The sequence below is a fragment of the Copadichromis virginalis genome, unplaced genomic scaffold (assembly GCF_057382275.1).
Source record: "Copadichromis virginalis isolate Kocher_CV1m ecotype Utaka unplaced genomic scaffold, C_Virginalis_male_GT1.1 unmapped_scaffold_1, whole genome shotgun sequence".
NCBI lineage: Eukaryota > Metazoa > Chordata > Actinopteri > Cichliformes > Cichlidae > Copadichromis > Copadichromis virginalis.
Genome location: NW_028188589.1, coordinates 7761089 through 7784350, shown reverse-complemented (window position 1 = coordinate 7784350; position 23262 = coordinate 7761089). Strand labels below are relative to the sequence as shown.

General features: G+C 43.4%; 2 protein-coding genes across 2 annotated transcripts in view; both read right to left on the bottom strand.

The window, feature by feature from the left end:
- The window catches only part of LOC146679721 (protein NLRC3-like), a 128149-nt gene that overhangs the window by 102322 nt on the left and 2565 nt on the right, over positions 1-23262 (bottom strand). The window contains exons 2-8 of the mRNA XM_085450422.1: positions 22750-22875; positions 22564-22665; positions 20192-20270; positions 19844-20030; positions 17915-19715; positions 16661-16834; positions 16124-16297 (exon numbers count right to left, since the gene is read on the bottom strand). Coding sequence (XP_085306548.1) covers positions 16124-16297; positions 16661-16834; positions 17915-19715; positions 19844-20030; positions 20192-20270; positions 22564-22665; positions 22750-22838 — 2606 coding nt within the window. The 5' untranslated portion in view covers positions 22839-22875. The remainder of the gene's footprint in view (positions 1-16123; positions 16298-16660; positions 16835-17914; positions 19716-19843; positions 20031-20191; positions 20271-22563; positions 22666-22749; positions 22876-23262) is intronic.
- The window catches only part of LOC146679722 (uncharacterized), a 193503-nt gene that overhangs the window by 167694 nt on the left and 2547 nt on the right, over positions 1-23262 (bottom strand). The gene's annotated exons all lie outside the window — the stretch shown is intronic.

The following is a 23262-nucleotide window of genomic DNA, read 5'->3' as shown; positions in this document are numbered from 1 at the left end:
TATTTAAAAGTGACAATTCCCAAAGGACAACAACAGTCATCTGAAGCTGTTTAACAGTGTAAGGTAACCGCCTCCAATATTAGAGAGAAAGCCCCAAACATCAGACAATTGTGGAGATACAGAAATTCTTTTATTGCTGCCATATAATCTGCATCATTATAACTGCATTAATAATGTTCTTTACAGCATTATTCCATCTAATAATATTTCTCACAGTATTGATATTGCATTAAAGTTGTCTATTGAACATGTTCATTTGAGGATCCTTCCATTATGTTAACTCTTATTACAAGTACGGTCAGAAGTATTTCATACACATTGCATATTTGTGCTTATTTTGAGTTGATTGCACTTCTCTGGGGCCTCCGTGGTTTGTCTCACTGCTCTACATTGATAGATTTCACGACACAATCCACTGTGAGCAGCACTTGGTGATGGTGGGAAGAAGAACTCCCTTTGACACAAAGATCCTCCCAGTGAAAACAGGCTCCAGGAGGAGCATCTACCATGACTGGTTGCAGGGTGAGGGGAAAGAGAAGAGATGAGCTCAGAGAGACAAGAACAAAACAGAGAGACAAAAGTTAAGGACACGTAGTAGTGACATATAAAAGCATCAGGGGTGAAAAGAGGGGAGAAGAAAGCAGAGCATCATGGGAAGTCCACCAACAGCCTCAGCCTATAGCAGCATAACTAAGGGATGGTTCAGGGTCACCTGATCCAGCTCGAACTATAAGCTTTATCAAAAAGGAAAGTTTGAAGCTGATCTTCAAAGTAGAGAGAGTGTCTGTCTCCTGAACTCAAACTGGGAGCTGCTGCCACACCCAGTCCAACATAGCCAGGCTGAGTCGTTAGATTAGTCCAACGTAAAGTCAGAAAGTCATTATTTATGTCTCATTTTAGTGCAAATGTAGAAAAACTGTCCAAAAGTTATTTCTAAATCTGATATTAAACAGTTTAAATGGTGAAAAAAAGCTGTAAAGAAAACAGAAAGAGTCAATAAAAGCCTCTTTAGAGGGTCACCAGTTTAAAACTCAGACATTTAAACTGGTGATTCTCCTTCTCTGCTCCATTTCCTCTCTAGACTTCCTGTTGCTAGGAGGGATTTGATTGGCTGAACGTCCTTTTAGCCTTTCTTTAGTTCTTTGGGTGCTAATCAAAGAGGAAAACACACGAGTCATGTGACGTGACATAAGGAGCGCTCTGATTGGTTGGGATTGACAAACTATGGTGCTGTTTGCAAGCTTCGCTTTGCAGAGGCAAGAAAATCTCTTAGATAGTGATGAGACGCTCCACAGTGACATTTCCACACTTTGGAGCTTCTGAAGTGCAGATGTTTGGAAACGCTGCTCCAACGTCTGGTTCAAACACTCAGATCACGTGACCTCAGCTGCCACAGGTGGCATACCTGCTGCTTCCATGTTAGCATGTTAGCTCCAACAGGTGGTCAGTGTGAGAGCAGAAGATGATATCAGTGACATCCAAACAAGGAAGGAAGAGACTGTTGAAGGCAGCGAGCTGTGACTGCTGTGAACAGTGTCCTCACACTATTTTCTCCCTGTGTCAACATACATGCTTCAGCTGCAACACACCACAAACACCTTTATACAACTAAATATACTGAGAGCACACTGCTGTGGTTGCTGTGGTAACATCCATATATCCAGATGTTTGGGGCCGAGTCTGCTTCCTCATCCTTGGTTCAACCCTCAAAGTCTGATGTGTTTTTTTGTGATTTGGTTTTATTTGGTGTTCTATACACTGTGAAACAAAGCTAGAAGCCCCTGTGGTTCAGCGGGGGACTCAAACCCAGGACCCAACCTGCTCCAACAACAGTCAGAAGGATTTTGTTAAGTCTCATTTTCTCTTCATTAGGAAAACATCAATAATGAAGAGCACATGTTTATAGAGGCACATTCAGACCAATGACAACAGTCCATTCACACTGACCTCCACCTTTTTAAATGTGAGTAAACACATCATGGTTCTGGTGCTGATGTGGTATCAGGGACAGGTGATGATTTTGAACTCAGTCTGAGGGTTGATTACATTGAACCTGCACTGCTTTATCCTGTTTATGACACATTTATAACCAAAGTCGCAGCTGGATAACAAAGAACGAGGAAAAACACATTTGTTGAGAGAATTGTTAACAAATGTGGTGAGAGTGTTGTAATAGTTACAGACAGAACTATGATTTATTTATTTAAATGCATTCCAGGACGTTTTTTACTCACGCTATGTCTCTTCCACAATGTTATTTTTCTGTCCTACAACGTATGTTACAATTACAATTACATGACCATTTATCCAAATTAGGCGATGACATCATTTAGCGACTTCCAGCGACTTTTAGGACAGCCAATAGCGATTTTCCTTACTGAGGAATTGGCAACACCAGGAGCAGTGGGTGGATGGCAGCATCATCATGAAGGATCAGTGTGAGAACACATCATCATCCACAAAGAAAACCAGTCTGCGTGTCTGACGCTCTTGTTAGAAAGACGCAGTCGCAGCTTGTGGGTGCAGTTAGCTGGTTTGCTAGTTAGCTGCTCTGCTAGTTTGCTGCTCTGCTAGTTAGCTGGGAGCTAACTCACTCGAACATTTGATGCTAAACTGTCTAAACTGTGTGAGCAGCATTCATTGCTGCTCTGTGTTACTCTCCAGCCTCTCTTTCACTTAGTCCTCTCAGTTTTTTCCTCCTTACAAACTGTGTGTCCAAATTCATGGGCTGCATCCTCCTGAGGACACATTTGTAGACAGATTACGTCACAGCGACGCACCGAAGGCTGTCCAAATTCCTCCGAATGCAGCCGACAAATGCGTCCTCCTTTTCCCCGAATTTGAAGGATGGGTCGGGTGTGTCCTTCGTGGCCCACCATATCCCAGAATTCATTGTGCGGCCCAGCCAAACTCCAGTTTCCGGTAATGGTGACCGCTACTAAGTTTTAAAATTACTCTTATTAATCTTCCTGGGTCACAAAATAAACTTTTAACATATTTTCAGGGGAGAATGTGGGTGTGTAAACTTCAAATATCTGCTCGGTTTATGAAGATATCGCATATTTGCAAAAGTGCAAAAGTGCAAAAGTGCTTCGACGTTTTCGGCGACGTCTGTTACCCAGCTAGTCGAGAGCTCGAGGGTCACTGAAGCCGCAGAGAACGGCACAACTCCCGGCACATCATTTTCAGATCACCGCGGACTTTCGCTACTCAGGTTAAAAGTAATATTAGTAACATATGACTGAATCTATATCTCACTTAAAGCTTTCTGTAAATGAAAGAATCAGTGAAAATGAGGCACTTCAGCTGATTTTAAACAAAAACTCTGAACATAACCTGGTCCAGACCAGGTTATTGGTTCAGCATCAGTAACGGTGATGTAGCCAGGTAGAAACAGAGCTAGACAGTGTTAAGATTCAAGAATTGAGAAAGGGTACAAGAGGTGATCGAAAAATAACCACACTGGTCCGGCCGGGTGAAGTCAAACGAAGATTTTAATTCACACGTGGGAAGATCACAGCAATTGATCTTCAACTTACTAAAGCACAAACAATTATTTTATAACATCAGGGTTTGTTTACTGACGCCCCTTCATGCGTCACAGATACATTTTATACATAGATCAGATCAACATCATCATGACTTTTCACCTAGAAAATCATCTTCTATTTTCATGGCTAGCCCTTCCTGTCTACCTTTCAGTTCTTGTCTTGTTCCTCTTTCTTGCCGAGACACCAAGAAACGGTTCCTCTTTTACCAAGACAATTTTGCAGTTACAGCCAAACATAACTAACCTCTCCTCTAAATAAATCTAATTTAAAGTGTGTGTGTGTGTGTGTGTGTGTGTTGACCTCACATGCTCTTTGTGTCACCTCTTCACCTACTGTCTGTGTCTCGTCCTCAAATGCTCTTTCTCAATTCACCTGTTGCACTTCTGACCTTTTACCAGACCAGAAGCTCACTGAGACTATGTGTATGTCTTCTACTAAATAAATGTTTTAACCAAGAACCTCTACTAAAACCTTAATATAAGAATATGAACATATAAAAGATAATAAAATAAACTGATATAAGTGTTTTGTAAGCATGTATTGCAATTCCTTCTATGTTCTAGTTTTCCCTCAGCATGTATCACCTGAACAGTCACGTCAGTGAGGCTTACGACCTTTAAAGAACCTGAACATCAACTCAAATAAGCACAGATATGCAATATGTATAAAATAGTTATAACTGCACCTGAAATACAAAGTTAACATCATCATAAACATCTTAAGGCCATCTTAAAGCTATCTGTTACATTGTTAAAGCAATGATCATACTGCAGATTATATTATGCTGGTAAAATACTTTTTGTTTATCCCCACAATCCCCCTTTCGACCTCTGGCACACCAGAGGTCGATACATAGGTTGTTGTTCACTCCTCAGTCCACTCGGCTACCTCCAGATCCATCATCGGCATTATGGACATAGGGGCCACCGCCCCAGGGTCCACTGCCTTTACAATCACTTTCTCTACCAACCTTCGGGCACAAGGAATGAGACAACAACCACAGGTCACCAAAATACCCACCAATACAGATAGAGACAACATAATTGACAGAGCAAGCCCCTTCCACTTTCCCTTTTTTACTCTTTTTATTTGAACCACCCCTTTTCAAACTCTCAATTTGTTACCACTCCTTTCTGTAGGCGCGGCGATCTCCTCCTAGGCTGCTCTTCTTTCTTCGGCCTTCCAGGTGGACTACTGGTCGGCCCGTTGCACAGGTGAAGAGGTTTATTCTGCCTCTGTTTCTTGACACCTGCGTTCTTTGAAGACGAGTTTTCCTCCACCAAGCTCTCGTGTGCGGGTGCACACTGCGACCAGTGGTACCAGGTGTCGCCTTTCCCTTTCAGCTGGACTGCTGTAGCCGTCCGGGCGGTCACCTCATACGGACCAGTCCAGCGGGGCTCCTTCCACTTTCGCTTAATGACCTTCAGCCACACTGCCTTTGCGTCCGGGACCTCTCCGTTCCCCGTGGGTCTCTCACAAGTGACCTGTTTTGTAAAGCTGGACACAAGAGCCTTCAACTCATTAAAACATTCTGCATGAGACCTGTTGCTTGTCCTGGGCTGCTCCACCGGGACCACTGTCCAGGGTGCTGGAAACTGTCTCCCAGTCAGCAGCTCATAAGGGGTGAAACCTGTGGATTGGTTAACAGAACATCTTATGGTCATCAAAGCAATGGGCAGGGCTGCGACCCAATTTAGCCCTGTCTGCGCACAAATTTTAGCCAACTTGTTTTTCAAATTTAGGTTCATCCTCTCTACCTTTCCTTGAGATTGAGGATGATAGACCGTCCCGAACTTATGTTGCACTCCCAACATCCTCTCTACCTCTTGCAAATCTTTATTCTTGAAGTGAGTACCATTGTCTGATCTAATTCTCTTGGGAAACCCATGCCTTGGAATGTAATGATTGATTAAGCACTTAATCACGCTTTTCGCGTCTTCACATTTGGTCGCCCATGCTTCGGGCCATCCAGTCAGAACATCCACACACACCAACAAATACCTCACCCCACCTGGGCCTGTATCAATCATGTCGGTATAATCAATCACGACCTCTTCTCCTGGCCTTTCTGGCATGAGAAACTTACCAGCTTCAGGTTTTACTGCTGGCTTTGGGTTGTGTGCCCCACAAATTAGGCACGTTCTGGCCTTTTCCAGTATCATCCTTCTCAAATCAGGATGCCACCATCGGCACAAATTTCTCTCCATCTGTTTCACTCCCACGTGACCAAGCCCGTGAGCCTCATTCACCTTTTGTTCCGCCATTTTGGCCGTTAAAGCGGGACGCCCATCTGGCCCCCTCCACAAACCGCCATCTTGCCAGGCTCCTTTGTTTCCCACACCCCCTTTTCCTCTGGGGATGTCTCCTCCTGAGCCTGTCTAACTTCTTCCATGCTGTTAGTGCTAACCTCCTCTTCTGGGGTTACCTGCACCAGTTGTCTCTGTCCTTTGTAGCCCGCTGCTTCCTTTGCGGCTTCATCAGCTTTCTGATTTCCTCTTGCCACCATACTGTCTGCTTGTGAGTGGCCTTTGCATTTTATAATACTTACCTCGTCTGGGTCCTCCAGGGCCTTTTCCAGTTCCTCCATTTCCTTTTTGTGACAGATGGGTGCATTAGTGGCCGTCCTGAACCCGGCTCTCTTCCACTGAGCCAGTTCCACATGAGCTGCTCCAAACGCATATGCTGAGTCAGTGTAGATGTTCACTCTCATGTTTTTAGCCAACCTCAGGGCTCAAGTTAGGGCTATCACTTCAGCTCTCTGGGCCGACTGTTGTCCCTCAATTTTTCCTGCTTCTTTCACCTGAAACTCAGTTCCTACTCTACAGACTACTGCATAGCCCGCTTTCAATCCTTCTTCATCTCTGTGGCAGCATCCATCTGTGAACCAATCCTCAGCTCCGTATATGGGCTCTGCCTTCAGGTCTTCCCTGATTTTTCCTTCAACCTGGGCTTTCTTAATACAGTCATGTGGTTCTCCTGACCCCATTAGGTCTGCCATATTTATTCCTTCATGTGTGAATATCAAATTTGGCGCCTCTAAAATTTTGCTCAACCTTTGTTGCGTCAGTGGAGTCATTGTGAATACCTGTGAGTTCACATAGGCCACTACACTGTGTGTGGTGAGCACTTTCAGTGGGTGTTCCCTCACTATATGTGCTGTTTTCTGAATTATCTTTGCTACTCCTGCTGCGTGTTGTGTGCATGTGGGATGCCTTGCTTCTGTTGAATTTAATCTTATGCTAACATACATAAGTACATCCCTACCTCCCCCTTTTTTCTGAAACAACACACCATTCACAACTCCCTTTGTTTCTGAAACATCAAGATAAAATGCCTCATCATAGTTAGGTGTGGCCAGATCTGTGGCTCTTGACAAATCCTGTTTTAGCGAAATGAACGCTGTCTCTGTGTCCGGCGTCCAAGGCAATTCAGCCTTCCGATTTCGAACACCAACTTTCTTGATCAGGTCCCTTAAAGGGGCCGTTTTACCCGCATAGTTCGGAATGAACTGCCTGCTGTAACCTGTCAAGCCAAGAAAGGAAAGCAACTCCTTCACAGTTCTTGGTTTTGGATGTGTCAGAATTTGGTCTCTGTGTGTGTTCATTAACCCCACTGATCTGTGTGCGATCACCCGGCCCAGGAATGTTACCTCTGGCCGGACCAACTGCAGTTTTTCTTTGCTCACTTTGAAGCCACACTCCGCCAATCTGTCCAACACCACGAGCGATGCTGCCGTACAGGCCGCTGCTGACGGGGCTGCAATAAGAAGATCATCAACATACTGTATTAATGTACAGCCCCCTGGCAGTTGACATGGGGACAATGCCTCTTTCAACACCTGATTAAAAATTCCTGGTGAGAGTGCAAAGCCTTGTGGTAGGCGTATGTACCTAAATTTCCGGCCTCTGTATGTGAAAGAGAAAATGTCTCTGAGTGACTCGTGCAGTGGGAGACAAAAGAATGCATTCGCTAGGTCAATACATGTGAACCACTCTTGGTCTTCAGTTTTGTGCTTCTATTATGGTCTGTTAAATGGTATGTCAGACTTCAGCTGGAACAGGACAGGCGAACAGTTAGCTAGACCTACATCTGTGGGCCCTGCGGACCACAAAGTACCAGGCAATTTTGAGAGCTCAGCTACTGCATCAGGATGATCCATTCTTTCCCTGCCATGTATTCTAGAGATTTCTTTATGTTCTAAGATCACTGCATCGTTGGACAAACAAGTTATGCGATATATTTTACATTTTGGTGCATACCAGACATTTGGAATTTGGGTGCTTTGCCAGCATACGTTGTCCAGCGCCCGCTTGAGCATTGGTCCCAGATCTCTTGGCCCATGACCCTCGTGGACCGCCAATGTAATGTGAGGGGCTGAATCCTCTCCCACATTGTACCAAGGCAGTTGTTCATCAGTAAATTTCACAGCCGCGGCCACACCTTCTGGTCCAACATAAATGTTATGTGTTTGCACATTCCACGTCTGTCCCTCAAGATCAGACTGGAACTGTTCCCGATAGATATCGTTATCTTCCCTATCATAAAAGAGTGTAACGTGGAAAGGATCTCGCGGAGGGGAATAGACGGCCAGGCTCATTATCCAGGGTCTCCATAGCTGATAATGTCTCAAAATGCCTTCTTCCACTAGCCTCCCCCAGTAGATTTCGGCAGTGGGTTGTTCAGAGTTCTGGACTAGATATTGAGTCTTTGAAGGTGATCCCAGTTTCACAAGCAGGTCCCTGCCCATGAGATTTTCCAGGCACCTGTGAGGACACCACATATTGGTGCTTCAAAGTCTGTTTTCCCAGCTGTGTCAATGCTGGATCTGTCAATGGCAGTGTCATTGGAATCCCGGAAAAGCCTACCACATTAACTGTGTGACAGGAGAGTGTTGCACTGTCTGGTGTGTCTTTCAATGTTGAGTATGTTGCTCCAGTATCCACCAGGAAGGGCAATTCAGTGCCTTCCACGGTCATCGACAGCATGGGTTCTGCCGTTCCCACGCTGTTCGGTTTCTCCGGGCTCCGTCAGTATTGCTCCCCCTCCCAGCCCCAGTCAGCTACTGGGTACTGGGCGGCTGGTGCTGCATTCGGGTTTGGAGCTTGATGTGCTCCCCTGTAAGCAGCTCTTTGTCTTGGGCCTCCTCGTGCCTGGGATTGATAGCCTCGCCTCTGATAATTTTGCTGCGATTCAGGGCATTCTCGGGACCAGTGTCCTTCTGCTCCACAGCTGTAACAGGCAGTCCAAGACACATTGTTAGGATTCCCTGGATTCCGAGCCCTTTGTCCTCCCCTCACGGATCCACCACGCCCTCTCTGCGGTCCACCGGTCCCCCAATTCCCTACGGGTTGACGCTGCCTTGGTGCATTGGCGGGCCAACGGTCATCAGGGTAGAGACCCGGATCCTGATCTGACCAGTCAGGCACAGGATCGGGCTGAGGCCTTGCCACCATTATAGTCTTATTTAGTTCTTTCAGTTCTTTTTTCTTCGCATTATATTTTTCGCGAGCCTCACCCAGCTGCAGCCTAAGCAGCTGCGCCTGTACTTCATCTAACTCTTTCTTTTGTTTGTTCGTCAAATCCTGTTCCCGCTGAAGTCTGTGGGTCACATGTCTATCCCACTGCACCGAGTCTGCAACGGCAAAATCTGGGTTCTTTTCCAAGTCAACTGCAACCTGGTTGGGCAGCCCTGCCAGCACTGCCGAACGAAACCACGCTCTACTTTCACCCTCCTTCCCCGGATGTATTCCTGTTTCTAACAACCATTGTTCCTTTGCTTTAGCTAAACACTCTCTGGGTGTGTTTTTGGGATCCCAAATAATTTTTGGAATGGCTCCAGAGTTAGGAGTTGGGTCCTTCTCCCGGACTGCATCTGCTAAGTCATTCTGCACCTCATGATATTTCAGGTCATTTGCATATCTGGTTGTTTGAGCTATCTGCTCTACATCTGCTAACCCACCACCCAGCATACAACGTCCGGCCAAAGCGCGAAAGTCGCCCAGCGCTAATTCTTCTCCTTCCCAATGTTCTCCCTTGGTTATTGGTGGAAGTTGTTTAACCAATGCTTCCAAATCTCTCACCTTATAGGCGCGATAAACTGGTTCGTTCTTTGGACCTGCTATTAGAGGCAGACTTAAACCAGGGTCAGGAGCTCCTTGTTCAAAACTCACTTTTCTACTCTTTGAGCTCTTAAATATGGGCCGTCTCTGTGCTTGGTCTCTCTTCACACTTCTTTTCCTCAAAATTAGGCTTGTACTTGGTTGAGGTTCAGCTCCTCCATCTTCGTCCTCCTCCTCGTCCTCTTCTTCTGATGACGTCGCACGGTCTTCATTCTCCTCTTCTGGCCCTCCCTGCATTACTCTCTGCTTTATAACCTCCAATGCCGTTAATGCCTCTATGGACGCACGTAGGGCCTCATGCATTTGTCCATACACTTCTCCTTCAGTTTTTAACACCAAGCTCAGAGGTATTTTATCACCCAGCCCTTTCTGTTGGGATGTAATAAGTTTACTTACCTCAACCTCCATCGCTTGGCACTCTTTCTCTGCTGCTTTTAATGCTCCAGGTGAAGCCAAACGAATAGCTTTCTTAAGCTGTTCAAGCTGATCCTTCAGAGGTTTGCATCCCCTTTTCCCACTAGGTGTCGCACCCGAGCTGTCAGCCATTCTCTGAAACACAGACTTACCTCTTCCAATGGCGTTGGTCGACTCTACCTTCTTGGTCTAGGTCACCCAGACACGCTTAACTTTCGGTTTCAGTCTTCGTCTCGCTGTTCTCGCAACCACTGGCTCCTCTTCCCCTGCTCGGTGATACACAAAGTTTAACCCAGCACTTTAGACGCTGTCCTCGCGTTCTCAAGCGTTGACACTCAATCAAAATTATTCGCCCTCAAAGTGTTAATATATGACACCAGCAACCCTTATGCGCAACGCGCTCACCTCCGTATACTTACCTCTCCAATAGTTCCTCGGATTAGTGTTTTTTCATTTATTTTAAACCCATTAACGGCGCTGCGCGTCCCTTATATACTTTACAGCAACACACCCTCAAGGGTCCCTCAACTTGTCCCGTACTAATAAGTCTAAAACCAAGAAATCACCTTTATGACATTATGTCAAAGCTTTCTCCATGTTGCACAGCCTGCCACAGGTTTAACAAAAAATCGCTGCCCGAGAAGGCTCCCACATATCAAACGCACACGCACACATACAATTTCAACCACGCACTCTCAAGCACACATTTGTCTCCTTTAAATCTACTAATCGCTTGGAGACATCTCCACAGATAATTACATTATTTCCCAAGCAAGCATATCAGAATCAAAACCGTCTAGTACCGACTCTACCATAACCTGAGCAAAGTGGGCGGCCTCTGTGGGCTCCCAATTTGGATCATTTTCATGCTCAGTCATCTCCTTTAAGCCTTGAAATAGAAATAGACAACGTTGTATATAGGCATTTAGCTCATGCAGCTCAATCTCGGACCACACTGTCATCTCATAAGGTGAAACACCTTCCTCAGTCACTATGTGACATTTACAGGTCACCTCTAGTCGACCCTCTTCCTCTGCAATTTGTATGTTACAGATTGCAAAATAAAGCACAGGCATGTTTGCTTATTCTATTTAAACAACGATTTTACAGTATTAAATGGGACTGTTTAGTGCATGGGACACAATATAATCATTTATTGTTAAAGCGACAAATGTCAAACAGGTTCTAACAGGTCCACTTTATTGCGTGCTCATTGAGTTACTCCTATCAAAGCTATTTAACAAGTTCAATTTACACATACTCATTAATCTGTCACGCTTATTAGTGGCTCATGGTTGCTTAAAGCCTATGTCTGACTTGACCACAGAGTTAGAGCATCATTCAATCCTCTCAGGATGACCACTCCACTTACTCTGCATCCAGTCAGCTCATGAATTAACAACCCTTGCAGACTGTAACCCTTTTATTTTTTGTTTATGCCTTCAAATCCACCTTAAATCTTCTTACCTAAGCGTTGGTTTTGAACACAAACAATTCTTATATTCTATTTTGAAACGCTGTCACCATTCATATATTTACAATGTTATTATTTACTAAGCCAGCATTTTAATTGCAGACATTTATCCACCTTTGCAAACAATAGTTATAGAGCTGAATGACACACAAAACCGAAAGCATAGTCCTCTCATGCGCTCTGCATCAGCTGCCTCATTTGCATGCACACACACTCTTCATCTAAGAATAGCAGCAGGCAGTCAGTGCATTGCTGACTCGACCCACAGAGATCTTTTTTATTACAGAGACGTCTTATATTTACAACTGCACAGATTTTAAACCTTTTAACACCTATCGAATTTCGACAAATTTAACATAACAGTTTAACCGATAAACTCCCTGAGTTTTTTGCGATCAATTAACCAGTATCAAGACTTTAACTGTTTCTGGCCTCATTTCTAAAATCCCTAACTCAATTTAAAAGCGTCAACCAACCCAAACTTTTTTGAAGTTTTAGGTTAAAGTTACACGCCCGAAGTCCACTTCTGCTGGCCAAAAAAGCGCAGATACCGTTTCAAACGGTAAGGAGACTCTAACTCCTAGCTTAATTCCGGGATGCCCTGTACCCCACAGCTAAACCACACTGAACTAACCCTCTTCGCCGAGAGGTCAATGTCGCGCGTCCACGACAAGGAGGGAGCGTAACCTCCGGGCTCTGCGCTTCCTAGCAGACTCGAACTGCCGTTCTAGAATAATTTATAATACTTTGAAACAACAATCAACACCCGAAACAAGTGTATAACTGAGGCAGGTGCAACCTAGTGGTCAATTTGACCGCTCAGGTCCACTCTTATGACCAAATTTGGACTCTAACCAACAAAATAACCAATTCCCTACCAAACTACTTGAGACTCGAACTCAATTTCTTTGGGACTTCAACCCAGTATTTAAACTTTTCTTATCAGACTCTTAACTACTTTCATTTCTTCTTAGCAGAACTCTAACTACATCAACTCATGAGATTTTCATCAAAATCAAAACAGACATCCACCAGTAACTTCAGTGAGTAGACTTAAATTTTATCATGTCCAATTTGGCACACTTTGGAAATAATTCAACAGGTAGTGCCTTACCTTTTGGATAAGCCGGCTTATGCCCACTCACTTCAACCACTGGAATTCATGTCTGCCCGTCTGACCACCTCGGACCACCGCTCACACCTCCACTTTTCTCCCTTACTCAACCACCGGACGAAGCCCCCAAATGTTAAGATTCAAGAATTGAGAAAGGGTACAAGAGGTGATCGAAAAATAACCACACTGGTCCGGCCGGGTGAAGTCAAACGAAGATTTTAATTCACACGTGGGAAGATCACAGCAATTGATCTTCAACTTACTAAAGCACAAACAATTATTTTATAACATCAGGGTTTGTTTACTGACGCCCCTTCATGCGTCACAGATACATTTTATACATAGATCAGATCAACATCATCATGACTTTTCACCTAGAAAATCATCTTCTATTTTCATGGCTAGCCCTTCCTGTCTACCTTTCAGTTCTTGTCTTGTTCCTCTTTCTTGCCGAGACACCAAGAAACGGTTCCTCTTTTACCAAGACAATTTTGCAGTTACAGCCAAACATAACTAACCTCTCCTCTAAATAAATCTAATTTAAAGTGTGTGTGTGTGTGTGTGTGTGTTGACCTCACATGCTCTTTGTGTCACCTCTTCACCTACTGTCTGTGTCTCGTCCTCAAATGCTCTTTCTCAATTCACCTGTTGCACTTCTGACCTTTTACCAGACCAGAAGCTCACTGAGACTATGTGTATGTCTTCTACTAAATAAATGTTTTAACCAAGAACCTCTACTAAAACCTTAATATAAGAATATGAACATATAAAAGATAATAAAATAAACTGATATAAGTGTTTTGTAAGCATGTATTGCAATTCCTTCTATGTTCTAGTTTTCCCTCAGCATGTATCACCTGAACAGTCACGTCAGTGAGGCTTACGACCTTTAAAGAACCTGAACATCAACTCAAATAAGCACAGATATGCAATATGTATAAAATAGTTATAACTGCACCTGAAATACAAAGTTAACATCATCATAAACATCTTAAGGCCATCTTAAAGCTATCTGTTACATTGTTAAAGCAATGATCATACTGCAGATTATATTATGCTGGTAAAATACTTTTTGTTTATCCCCACAACAGACAAACATTTATGCTCACAATCACACATCTCCAGTTAACCCAGCATGCATGTTTTTGGACTGTGGGAGGAAGCAGAGAACCTGAAGACAACCCACACAGGCCACACTATCACTCTTATTTACAGAATTATAATCTAATTAGATGATAAAGTAATAAATTATTTGGTATTTTAATGAAAATACATTTTAAGCAATAGTTTATAAGTCAACAATTTTAGTTAAAAAAAGTGACAAATCAAACAGTCAATAAAACCTTCTACAGCTGAAACTAATGTAGACAATGTTGGGGTAAAAATCAGAGACGATAACTACCAAAATAAAACAGGAAGTGAATAACATTCAAGCTCACTTTAAGCTCGACAGTCAAACTCTGTTTTGTATTAATCTATTGTTTTGAATTTTTGTTTACATTTTATATTTAAGTGAGGCAATGAGTCATATCACTGACCAAATACACAGGGAGTGCAGAATTATTAGGCAAGTTGTATTTTTGAGGAATAATTTTATTATTGAACAACAACCATGTTCTCAATGAACCCAAAAAACTCATTAATATCAAAGCTGAATGTTTGTGGAAGTAGTTTTTAGTTTGTTTTTAGTTTTAGCTATTTTAGGGGGATATCTGTGTGTGCAGGTGACTATTACTGTGCATAATTATTAGGCAACTTAACAAAAAACAAATATATACCCATTTCAATTATTGATTTTTACCAGTGACACCAATATAACATCTCCACATTCACAAATATACATTTCTGACATTCAAAAACAAAACAAATCAGCGACCAATATAGCCACCTTTCTTTGCAAGGACACTCAAAAGCCTGCCATCCATGGATTCTGTCAGTGTTTTGATCTGTTCACCATCAACATTGCGTGCAGCAGCAACCACAGCCTCCCAGACACTGTTCAGAGAGGTGTACTGTTTTCCCTCCTTGTAAATCTCACATTTGATGATGGACCACAGGTTCTCAATGGGGTTCAGATCAGGTGAACAAGGAGGCCATGTCATTAGTTTTTCTTCTTTTATACCCTTTCTTGCAGCCACGCTGTGGAGTACTTGGACGCGTGTGATGGAGCATTGTCCTGCATGAAAATCATGTTTTTCTTGAAGGATGCAGACTTCTTCCTGTACCACTGCTTGAAGAAGGTGTCTTCCAGAAACTGGCAGTAGGACTGGGAGTTGAGCTTGACTCCATCCTCAACCCGAAAAGGCCCCACAAGCTCATCTTTGATGATACCAGCCCAAACCAGTACTCCACCTCCACCTTGCTGGCGTCTGAGTGGGACTGGAGCTCTCTGCCCTTTACCAATCCAGCCACGGGCCCATCCATCTGGCCCATCAAGACTCACTCTCATTTCATCAGTCCATAAAACCTTAGAAAAACCAGTCTTGAGATATTTCTTGGCCCAGTCTTGACGTTTCAGCTTGTGTGTCTTGTTCAGTGGTGGTCGTCTTTCAGCCTTTCTTACCTTGGCCATGTCTCTGAGTATTGCACACCTTGTGCTTTTGGGCACTCCAGTGATGTTGCAGCTCTGAAATATGGCCAAACTGGTGGCAAGTGGCATCTTGGCAGCGGCACGCTTGACTTTTCTCAGTTCCTGGGCAGTTATTTTGTGCCTTGGTTTTTCCACACGCTTCTTGCGACCCTGTTGACTATTTTGAATGAAACGCTTGATTGTTCGATGATCACGCTTCAGAAGCTTTGCAATTTTGAGACTGCTGCATCCCTCTGCAAGATATCTCACTATTTTTGACTTTTCTGAGCCTGTCAAGTCCTTCTTTTGACCCATTTTGCCAAAGGAAAGGACGTTGCCTAACAATTATGCACACCTGATATAGGGTGTTGATGTCATTAGACCACACCCCTTCTCATTACAGAGATTCACATCACCTAATATGCTTAATTGGTAGTAGGCTTTCGAGCATATACAGCTTGGAGTAAGACAACATGCATGAAGAGGATGATGTGGACAAAATACTCATTTGCCTAATAATTCTGCACTCCCTGTATATTTCATCTTTTCAGTCAGAAATAATCAATTGATCATATTTTTATTACTAAATGTTTCTGAAAATCAAATTCTGATATCTGAACAAACAGCTCTGTAAAAAACCTTCAGAATACAGGAATCGAACTAGAAGGTTTGGTGGATGAAGCACTGCTAAAATAAAGATTTTGGACTCAGGAGCAGATGGGACATTTCATTGCAAATGAAAGACAGAAAGTGAACAAATATCACTAAAAACCCCAGACACTAATTTCTACATTAAGACTTTTTTAAAAATCAATTTCCTGTTTATGCAGTAATAGAAATCAGGTTTAACGTGATCATCATTGGAAAATTTTAAATCCTGACCTGAGAGTTTCCATTTTACAGTGTGGACTCTTCACTCCAGCAGACAGAAGCTTCACTCCTGAATCCTGCAGGTCAGAGTTACTCAGGTCCAGCTGTCTCAGACTAGAGGACTGGGAGCTGAGAGCTGAGGACAGAGCTTCATAGCCTCTCTCAGAGAGCTTACAGTGACTCAGTCTGAAAAATGACAGATAAACATTAAACAAACACTGTTGTTAAGTTGCAATGAGGGTGCACTAAAGAGTTATTAGATTTAGCAATTAATCCTGTTTTTTTACTGAGAGTCAACAAATGGATGACGCTGACATTTGTTAACTGACAATGGTCAATCAATTCTGGTATTCTATTGCAAATGCCATTTGGGCTCCATGTGCCGGGCAGTGCATTAGCACCAAAGTAGCTGACATATTGATCAATAACTCTGCTCATTAAATTATCATAAAACTATTACAGAAGTTTAACTGACTTTTTTCCCATTTAGTGGATTCTTATTGGTTAATTCTGTCAATTGATGAAAAGCACAACATAACTTGATCTCACCTCAGAGTATTCAGTTTGCAGTGTGGACTTCTCAGTCCTGCAGAAAGATGCCTCACTGCTGGATCCTGCAGGTTGTTGTTACTTAAGTCCAGCTCTCTCAGTGTAGAAGACTGGGAGCTGAGAGCTGAGGACAGAGCTTCACAGCCTCTGTCTGAGAGATCAGGGACACTCAGGCTAAAAAACAAAATAAAAACACAATTTGAAAAACTGTAATTTGATAACAAACTGTTATCAAATGACAAGTTAAATGAACTCTCTGACCAGTTACAGAGACTCAGTCTGGGGGAACAGAAAATATTTTAAAAGTCCACGTAGTAAAGAGATTAGAAATGTGGCAGATGATTATAACTTTAGACTAAAAAGGTCCCTCTCGCTCATATATTTGTTAAAACAAGAATAAACGCTTATCTTGATTTGCTTTGAATTTTTATTGACTTCTTATGCTGATTCATAAAGAATATGACTTCATCTGACCTGAGAGACTGAAAAACAATCAAGCATGCATGACTGAATCTGCCAGCAGCTGCAGATCCTTGGAGCTGTACTGGTGATGCTGATTGTAACATATAGAAGTGAACTCCTCTTCAGCTGAGCAATAAGACCAGAGGAGGAATGAGGGAGTTGATCACCTATGGCTCCATCACAGTCTTTGAACATCTTCAGTCAGTACAGAATGATGCTGCGAGGCTTTAACCAGCACATGAAACAGACTGGACATTACTCCAGTTTAATCTCTTCACACTGGTAACCAGTTCATTTTAGGCTTTATTTAAAGTTTTAGTCCCAGTCTATATTTCTGACTTTCTACAATCCTACAGCTCTTCTCACATCTGAGATCTTCCAGTTAAAGGCTGTTACTGGTCCCACTAACTCATTTATTCAGACTCTAGTATTCAGAGTGGCCTTTAACTAGTTTTAGGCTGTATGATGTTCAGTGTTTGCTGTTTAATGTTTTTATCTTCTGTGTTTTTATTGCCTGTTTCTATTGTAAAGCACTTTGTGGTTTTTCACCTGTGAAAGCTGCTGTATAAATAAAGTTTACTTACAGGATGATTCTGGATATGACTTTGATTAAAGCTGACACCCAGATATGTTTAAGACACTGACATTTACTGCTGCTATCAAACATTAACTATAATATACTGTATTTAGTGCTGATGACCAGTCAAATAAATATGTTTAAGTTTTTAAGGGTCCATCACACATTACACAGTTGGATGTTAAAAGTAAAGACATGAGTACAAATGTACTCACAGAGCTTTGTTGGAGGCTTTGACCACTGGCAACAGCCTCTGAAGAGCCTCCTCTGAAGCAGAGTATTTCTGCAGGTCAAACACATCCAGATCTTCTTCTGATGACAGTAAGATGAAGACCAGAGCTGACCACTGAGCAGGAGACAGTTCATCTGTGGAGAGACTTCCTGATCTCAGGGACTGTTGGATCTCCTCCACTAGAGAACGATCATTCAGTTCATTCAGACAGTGGATCAGATTGATGCTTTTCTCTGCAGACAGATTCTCACTGAGCTTCTCCTTGATGTACTGGACTGTTTCCTGATTGGTCTGTGAGCTGCTTCCTGTCTGTGTCAGCAGACCTCGTAGGAGAGTCTGATTGGTCTGCAGTGAAAGACCCAGGAGGAAGCGGAGGAACAAGTCCAGGTGTCCATTCGGACTCTGTAAGGCCTTGTTCACAGCACTCTGGTGGAGAGATTGAAGTTTTGGTTTGTTAAATAATTTAGATTTCTTGGAGGTTGTTTGTTTGTCTTCCAGCAGATTGAGTCCAGAGTTGATGAAGGTCAGATGGACATGAAGAGCAGCCAGAAACTCCTGAACACTCAGATGGATGAAGCAGAACACCTTGTCCTGGTACAGTCCTCTCTCCTCTTTAAAGATCTGTGTGAACACTCCTGAGTACACTGAGGCTTCTCTGATATCGATGCCACACTCTGTCAGGTCTGATTCATAGAAGATCAGGTTTCCTTTCTGCAGCTGATCAAAAGCCAGTTTTCCCAGAGACTCCATCATCTTCCTGCTCTCTGGACTCCAGTGTGGATCTGTCTCAGCTCCTCCATCATACTTGACCTTCTTCACTTTGGCCTGAACCACCAGGAAGTGGATGTACATCTCAGTCAGGGTGTTGGGCAGCTGTCCTCCCTCTCTGGTTTCCAGCACATCCTCCAGAACTGTAGCAGTGATCCAGCAGAAGACTGGGATGTGACACATGATGTGGAGGCTTCGTGATGTCTTGATGTGGGAGATGATCCTGCTGGCCTGCTCCTCATCTCTGAATCTCTTCCTGAAGTACTCCTCCTTCTGTGGGTCAGTGAACCCTCTGACCTCTGTCACCATGCCAACACAGTCAGGAGGGATCTGATTGGCTGCGGCAGGTCGTGTGGTTATCCAGAGGCGAGCAGAGGGAAGCAGTTTCCCCCTGATGAGGTTTATCAGCAGCACATCCACTGAGGTGGACTTTCTAGGGTCAGTTAGGATTGTAGTTTTGTGGAAGTCCAGAGGAAGTCGACACTCATCCAGACCATCAAAGATGAACACAACCTGGAAGTCTTCAAAGCTGCAGATTCCTGCTTCTTTGGTTTCAGTAAAGAAGCGATGAACAAGTCCCACCAAGCTGAACTTTTCCTCTTTCAGCACATTCAGCTCTCTGAAAGTGAATGGAAATATGAACTGGATGTCCTGGTTGGCTTTGTCTTCAGCCCAGTCCAGGCTGTGTTTCTGTGTTAAGACTGTTTTCCCAATGCCAGCCACTCCCTTTGTCAGCACTGTTCTGATTGGTTCATCTCTTCCAGGTGAGGCTTTAAAGATGTCTTCTTGTCTGATGGTTGTTTCTGGTCTGTCTGGTTTCCTGGATGCTGTTTCAATCTGTCTGACCTCATGTTCATCATTGACCTCTGCAGTCCCTCCCTCTGTGATGTAGAGCTCTGTGTAGATCTGATTCAGGAGGGTTGGGTTTCCTGCTTTAGCGATGCCCTCAAACACACACTGGAACTTCTTCTTCAGGGTGGATTTAAGGTTACGATGACAAACTGCAGCTTGAAGCTCTGAATGAGAAGAAAAATAAACACTCAATTCCAAAAAGAACTAATCTTTAAAACATGTTGCTCCATCTTCCATCTCTGGAAAATGTTCATTTATCCAGCAGCTTAAATCTTTAGATAAATCCTCTTACTGCTCTGCAGACGGTCAGCCAGCTCCTCCTGCTTCATTCTCCTCAGGAAGTCCACTGTGATCTTCACAAACGCCTCTCTGCTGCTGCTCCTCTGACTCTCTAAGCATTCTGGGTAATCTGGACTCAGAACCTTCTGGATCTTCTTCAGCTCGTTCTTCACAAAAGTGATGATGTTGTCCTCCAGCAGCTGGAACAGAATATTTATGAATGAGCCAATCAGACTGAAATCATGGAGCCAAACATCAGATCCATGTTGGACACACTGACGATCCACTGGTCTACAAAGAGCAGCATGGAGATGACTGTGAACAGAACAGATGTAACAGTAGTTGTTGTACATGTACAGACCATAAATATGGAGTCCAGCTGTGTTTGATGCTGCTGGGCAGACTGACCACTGGGAACCTCTGAGCTCTGCTGCTCCACTCTGTGGAGGAACCATGAAGGATTAGATCAACACAGGATAAAGATCCAGGAGTTTCTGCTCAAATAACTTCATCTGAATCAAGTCTGTCAAGTTTTAAACTCTCAGATTGTGAACATATCAGTAATTTTCAGTCTGTTTTCATGGACGTCCTTTCAGTGGTGATGTCAGGGATGATTTTGAAGAAGCTCATCAAACTGAACCATCAGCAGATCACTGCTCCAAAACCAGAACATGATCCGAGTCTCCCTCCACCAGCAGAACACCAGCTTTACTAACGTGGTAGATCAGTGTAGTACAGATCAATAACTGATGAGTCATTTGATCAAAATCACTGAGTGCTTCACGTCTGACCCTCTGATGCTTCTGTAGACATTTTGCATATTTAATGAATGTCTGACAGTTTTACATTCATTCTATGAACACAGTGGAAATGTTGTGTTATAGTCTCCATGTTGTTTCCAGCATCATAAATTCTTAAGTTCAGAAAATTAGATTCTTTCTTCACAGCTGAAAAACAACAACATTTATTCTCTATTGAAATCTGCATCGTCCACTCCAAAGGTCACAATCTGAAGGTAACATCTGGTTTTGTTCCCTGTGGTTAACTCTGAGCATCAGTATGGTGGGATTTATCCACTACATCCACACCACTGTGGTTCAGTGTTGTCCTGATGGAGTAACAGCAGCCAGTATGATCCAGGCTTTAGCTGCTGGGTCTCTGTGTGACCTCTCAGACTGTTTAACAGATCAGACACAAAGAGAATCAGAGCAGCTCTGTTCTTTAAAGACAAACATGAACCCACTCAGGTCACACTTTCCCCACAGATATGAGCATCACTGTCCTCAAACAGCAAATGACCAAGTCGAACATTTGGATCTTTTCTCTTTCATTGTTTTCTTTTTAATGAATCTTTGTAACAATCTGAGGATGTTTCAGGTCATATTTATCCAGGAAACACAAACACAAACAGACGGACAGCTGGATCCTGCAGACTGTGACCTCTGACCTCTGCAAACAAACATTTTTCATTCTCTGATAAAGTGATTGAAGCAGCTGTGGTCACACAGACTGCAGATAATGCAGCTGTTTCCTGTCAGTAACATTCCTCTTAGATTAGAGTTCAGCTTTTTATAGGAAAACAAATGTCCCTGAATGCAACAGTGAGACACAGTCTGCCTGTGTGGCTGTGATAGCTGCCGTTAGGAGCGCTCATGTGTTTGCAGTTAGACGAGGAGATGTTACCATCATGGACACAAATCCTGCAGCATCACGTGGCACAATCACTTTGTGTTCCTGTCTCACACGACGAGCCTTTGTCTAATGCTCTCTGAACACTTTTCTGAAGAGGAGCTGCACAAACCTTTGTTTGCTTTCTAGAGCAGTGTCTCATCCTCACAGAGCACAGCTGGCACGCTTGTTACCGTTAGCTTAGCCACCAGGCTAAAGTCAAACTACCCACTGCTAGCAGCTGTTTCTATCATAGTTTAGGATCGAGATGTGTGAGGTCGAAATTTACACCTGTGATTAAAATAAATAGTTAAAAACAGCCAATTGTGTGTGTATAATAATATTGTGTCTTAAACCAGATAAAATGACAGTTACAGCTGAGCCTGTGTGTTCTTGGAGACACTACTGCTACAGAGATGCATTTTAGAAACCAGGAAACATCAAATCATTTAAATCAGAGAGTTCATCTTACTAGCAGCTCACGTCTCTGCAGCAGAGACTTTAAAATCAATGTAGCCATCTTTAGACCAGTCACTCTGTAAGGACACAGAGCTGGGTGGAGGTCCAGCTTTGAGTCTCTGATGGATCCTGAAAAAAGTTGTAAATCTTCAGTTAAATTCTCATCACATATCAGCTGATATTATTGGTGTTAGCTTACCTTTTCTCAGCTGACTGTCTTTGCTCAAATCTCTTAAGGGCATCTTTGACTCGGTTACTTTCATTGGACACAGAGCTGGGTGGAGGTCCAGGCTGGTTCCTGTGAAAAACCATCATGGACATTTAAACAATTCGTGCAGCATCACGTGGCACAAACACTTTGTGTTCCTGTCATCTGCAAGCAACAGGAAGTTCATTAATAAAAGCGGGATGGAGACGCGACTGTGTGTCCAAATGTGTCTTAAACCAGATGAAATGACAGTTACAGCTGAGCCTGTGTGTCCTTTGTGTCCATCTCTGTAGGAGAGCAGTGTCCTTTGAGACACTGCTTTCCTACAGAGATGCATTTTAGAAACCAGGAAACATCAAATCATTTAAATCAGAGAGTTCATGTTACTAACAGCTCACCTCTCTGCAGCAGACACAGGCTGGGATTTAAATTCAATGTAGCGCTCTTCAGACCGGTCACTCTGTAAGGACAGAGAGCTGGGTGGAGGTCCAGGCTGGTTCCTGTGAATAATGATGCAGCAGTGATGTGAGTGCTGAGCTGTGACATGGAGAAGAGTCATGGACAGTTAGAGATGGTCATCTCACCTCTGAGCTTTGGTCTGGCTCTCATGTTCCCCACACAGAGTGCTTTTAGAGGGAGGGACTCCCTCCTCTCTGTCCTCACACTGATCCATGCTGCTCAATTCACATCAGCTCACACACACTTTCTACCTGCAGAGGAAACACAAATCATTCATGTGCACATCAGCTGAAATCCTCCTTTCATCATGTGTGCTGTCCAAATATCAGCTGCTTCTTTCCTGCTTCATCTCAGTGTCAGCTGGATGCAGTCAGACAGCAGTGTGAGGCAGAGGAAGCTGCCATCAGCTGCTCTGCTATCAGTCCACTAGATGGAGCCTGAAGCACACACGATGCATTCACTGACACACACTAATTCTTCCTGCTGAGTTTGCAGAGAACTGCACACATTTACTGTTTGGGAAACTAGAACAATGTTGGTCTTGAACTAGCTGCGTAATGCAGACAGGGTAGGACCCAAATATAACGGCGAAACATCTTCAAGCAACTTATAGAAGTCCAGATGCTTTTCTTTCCAAG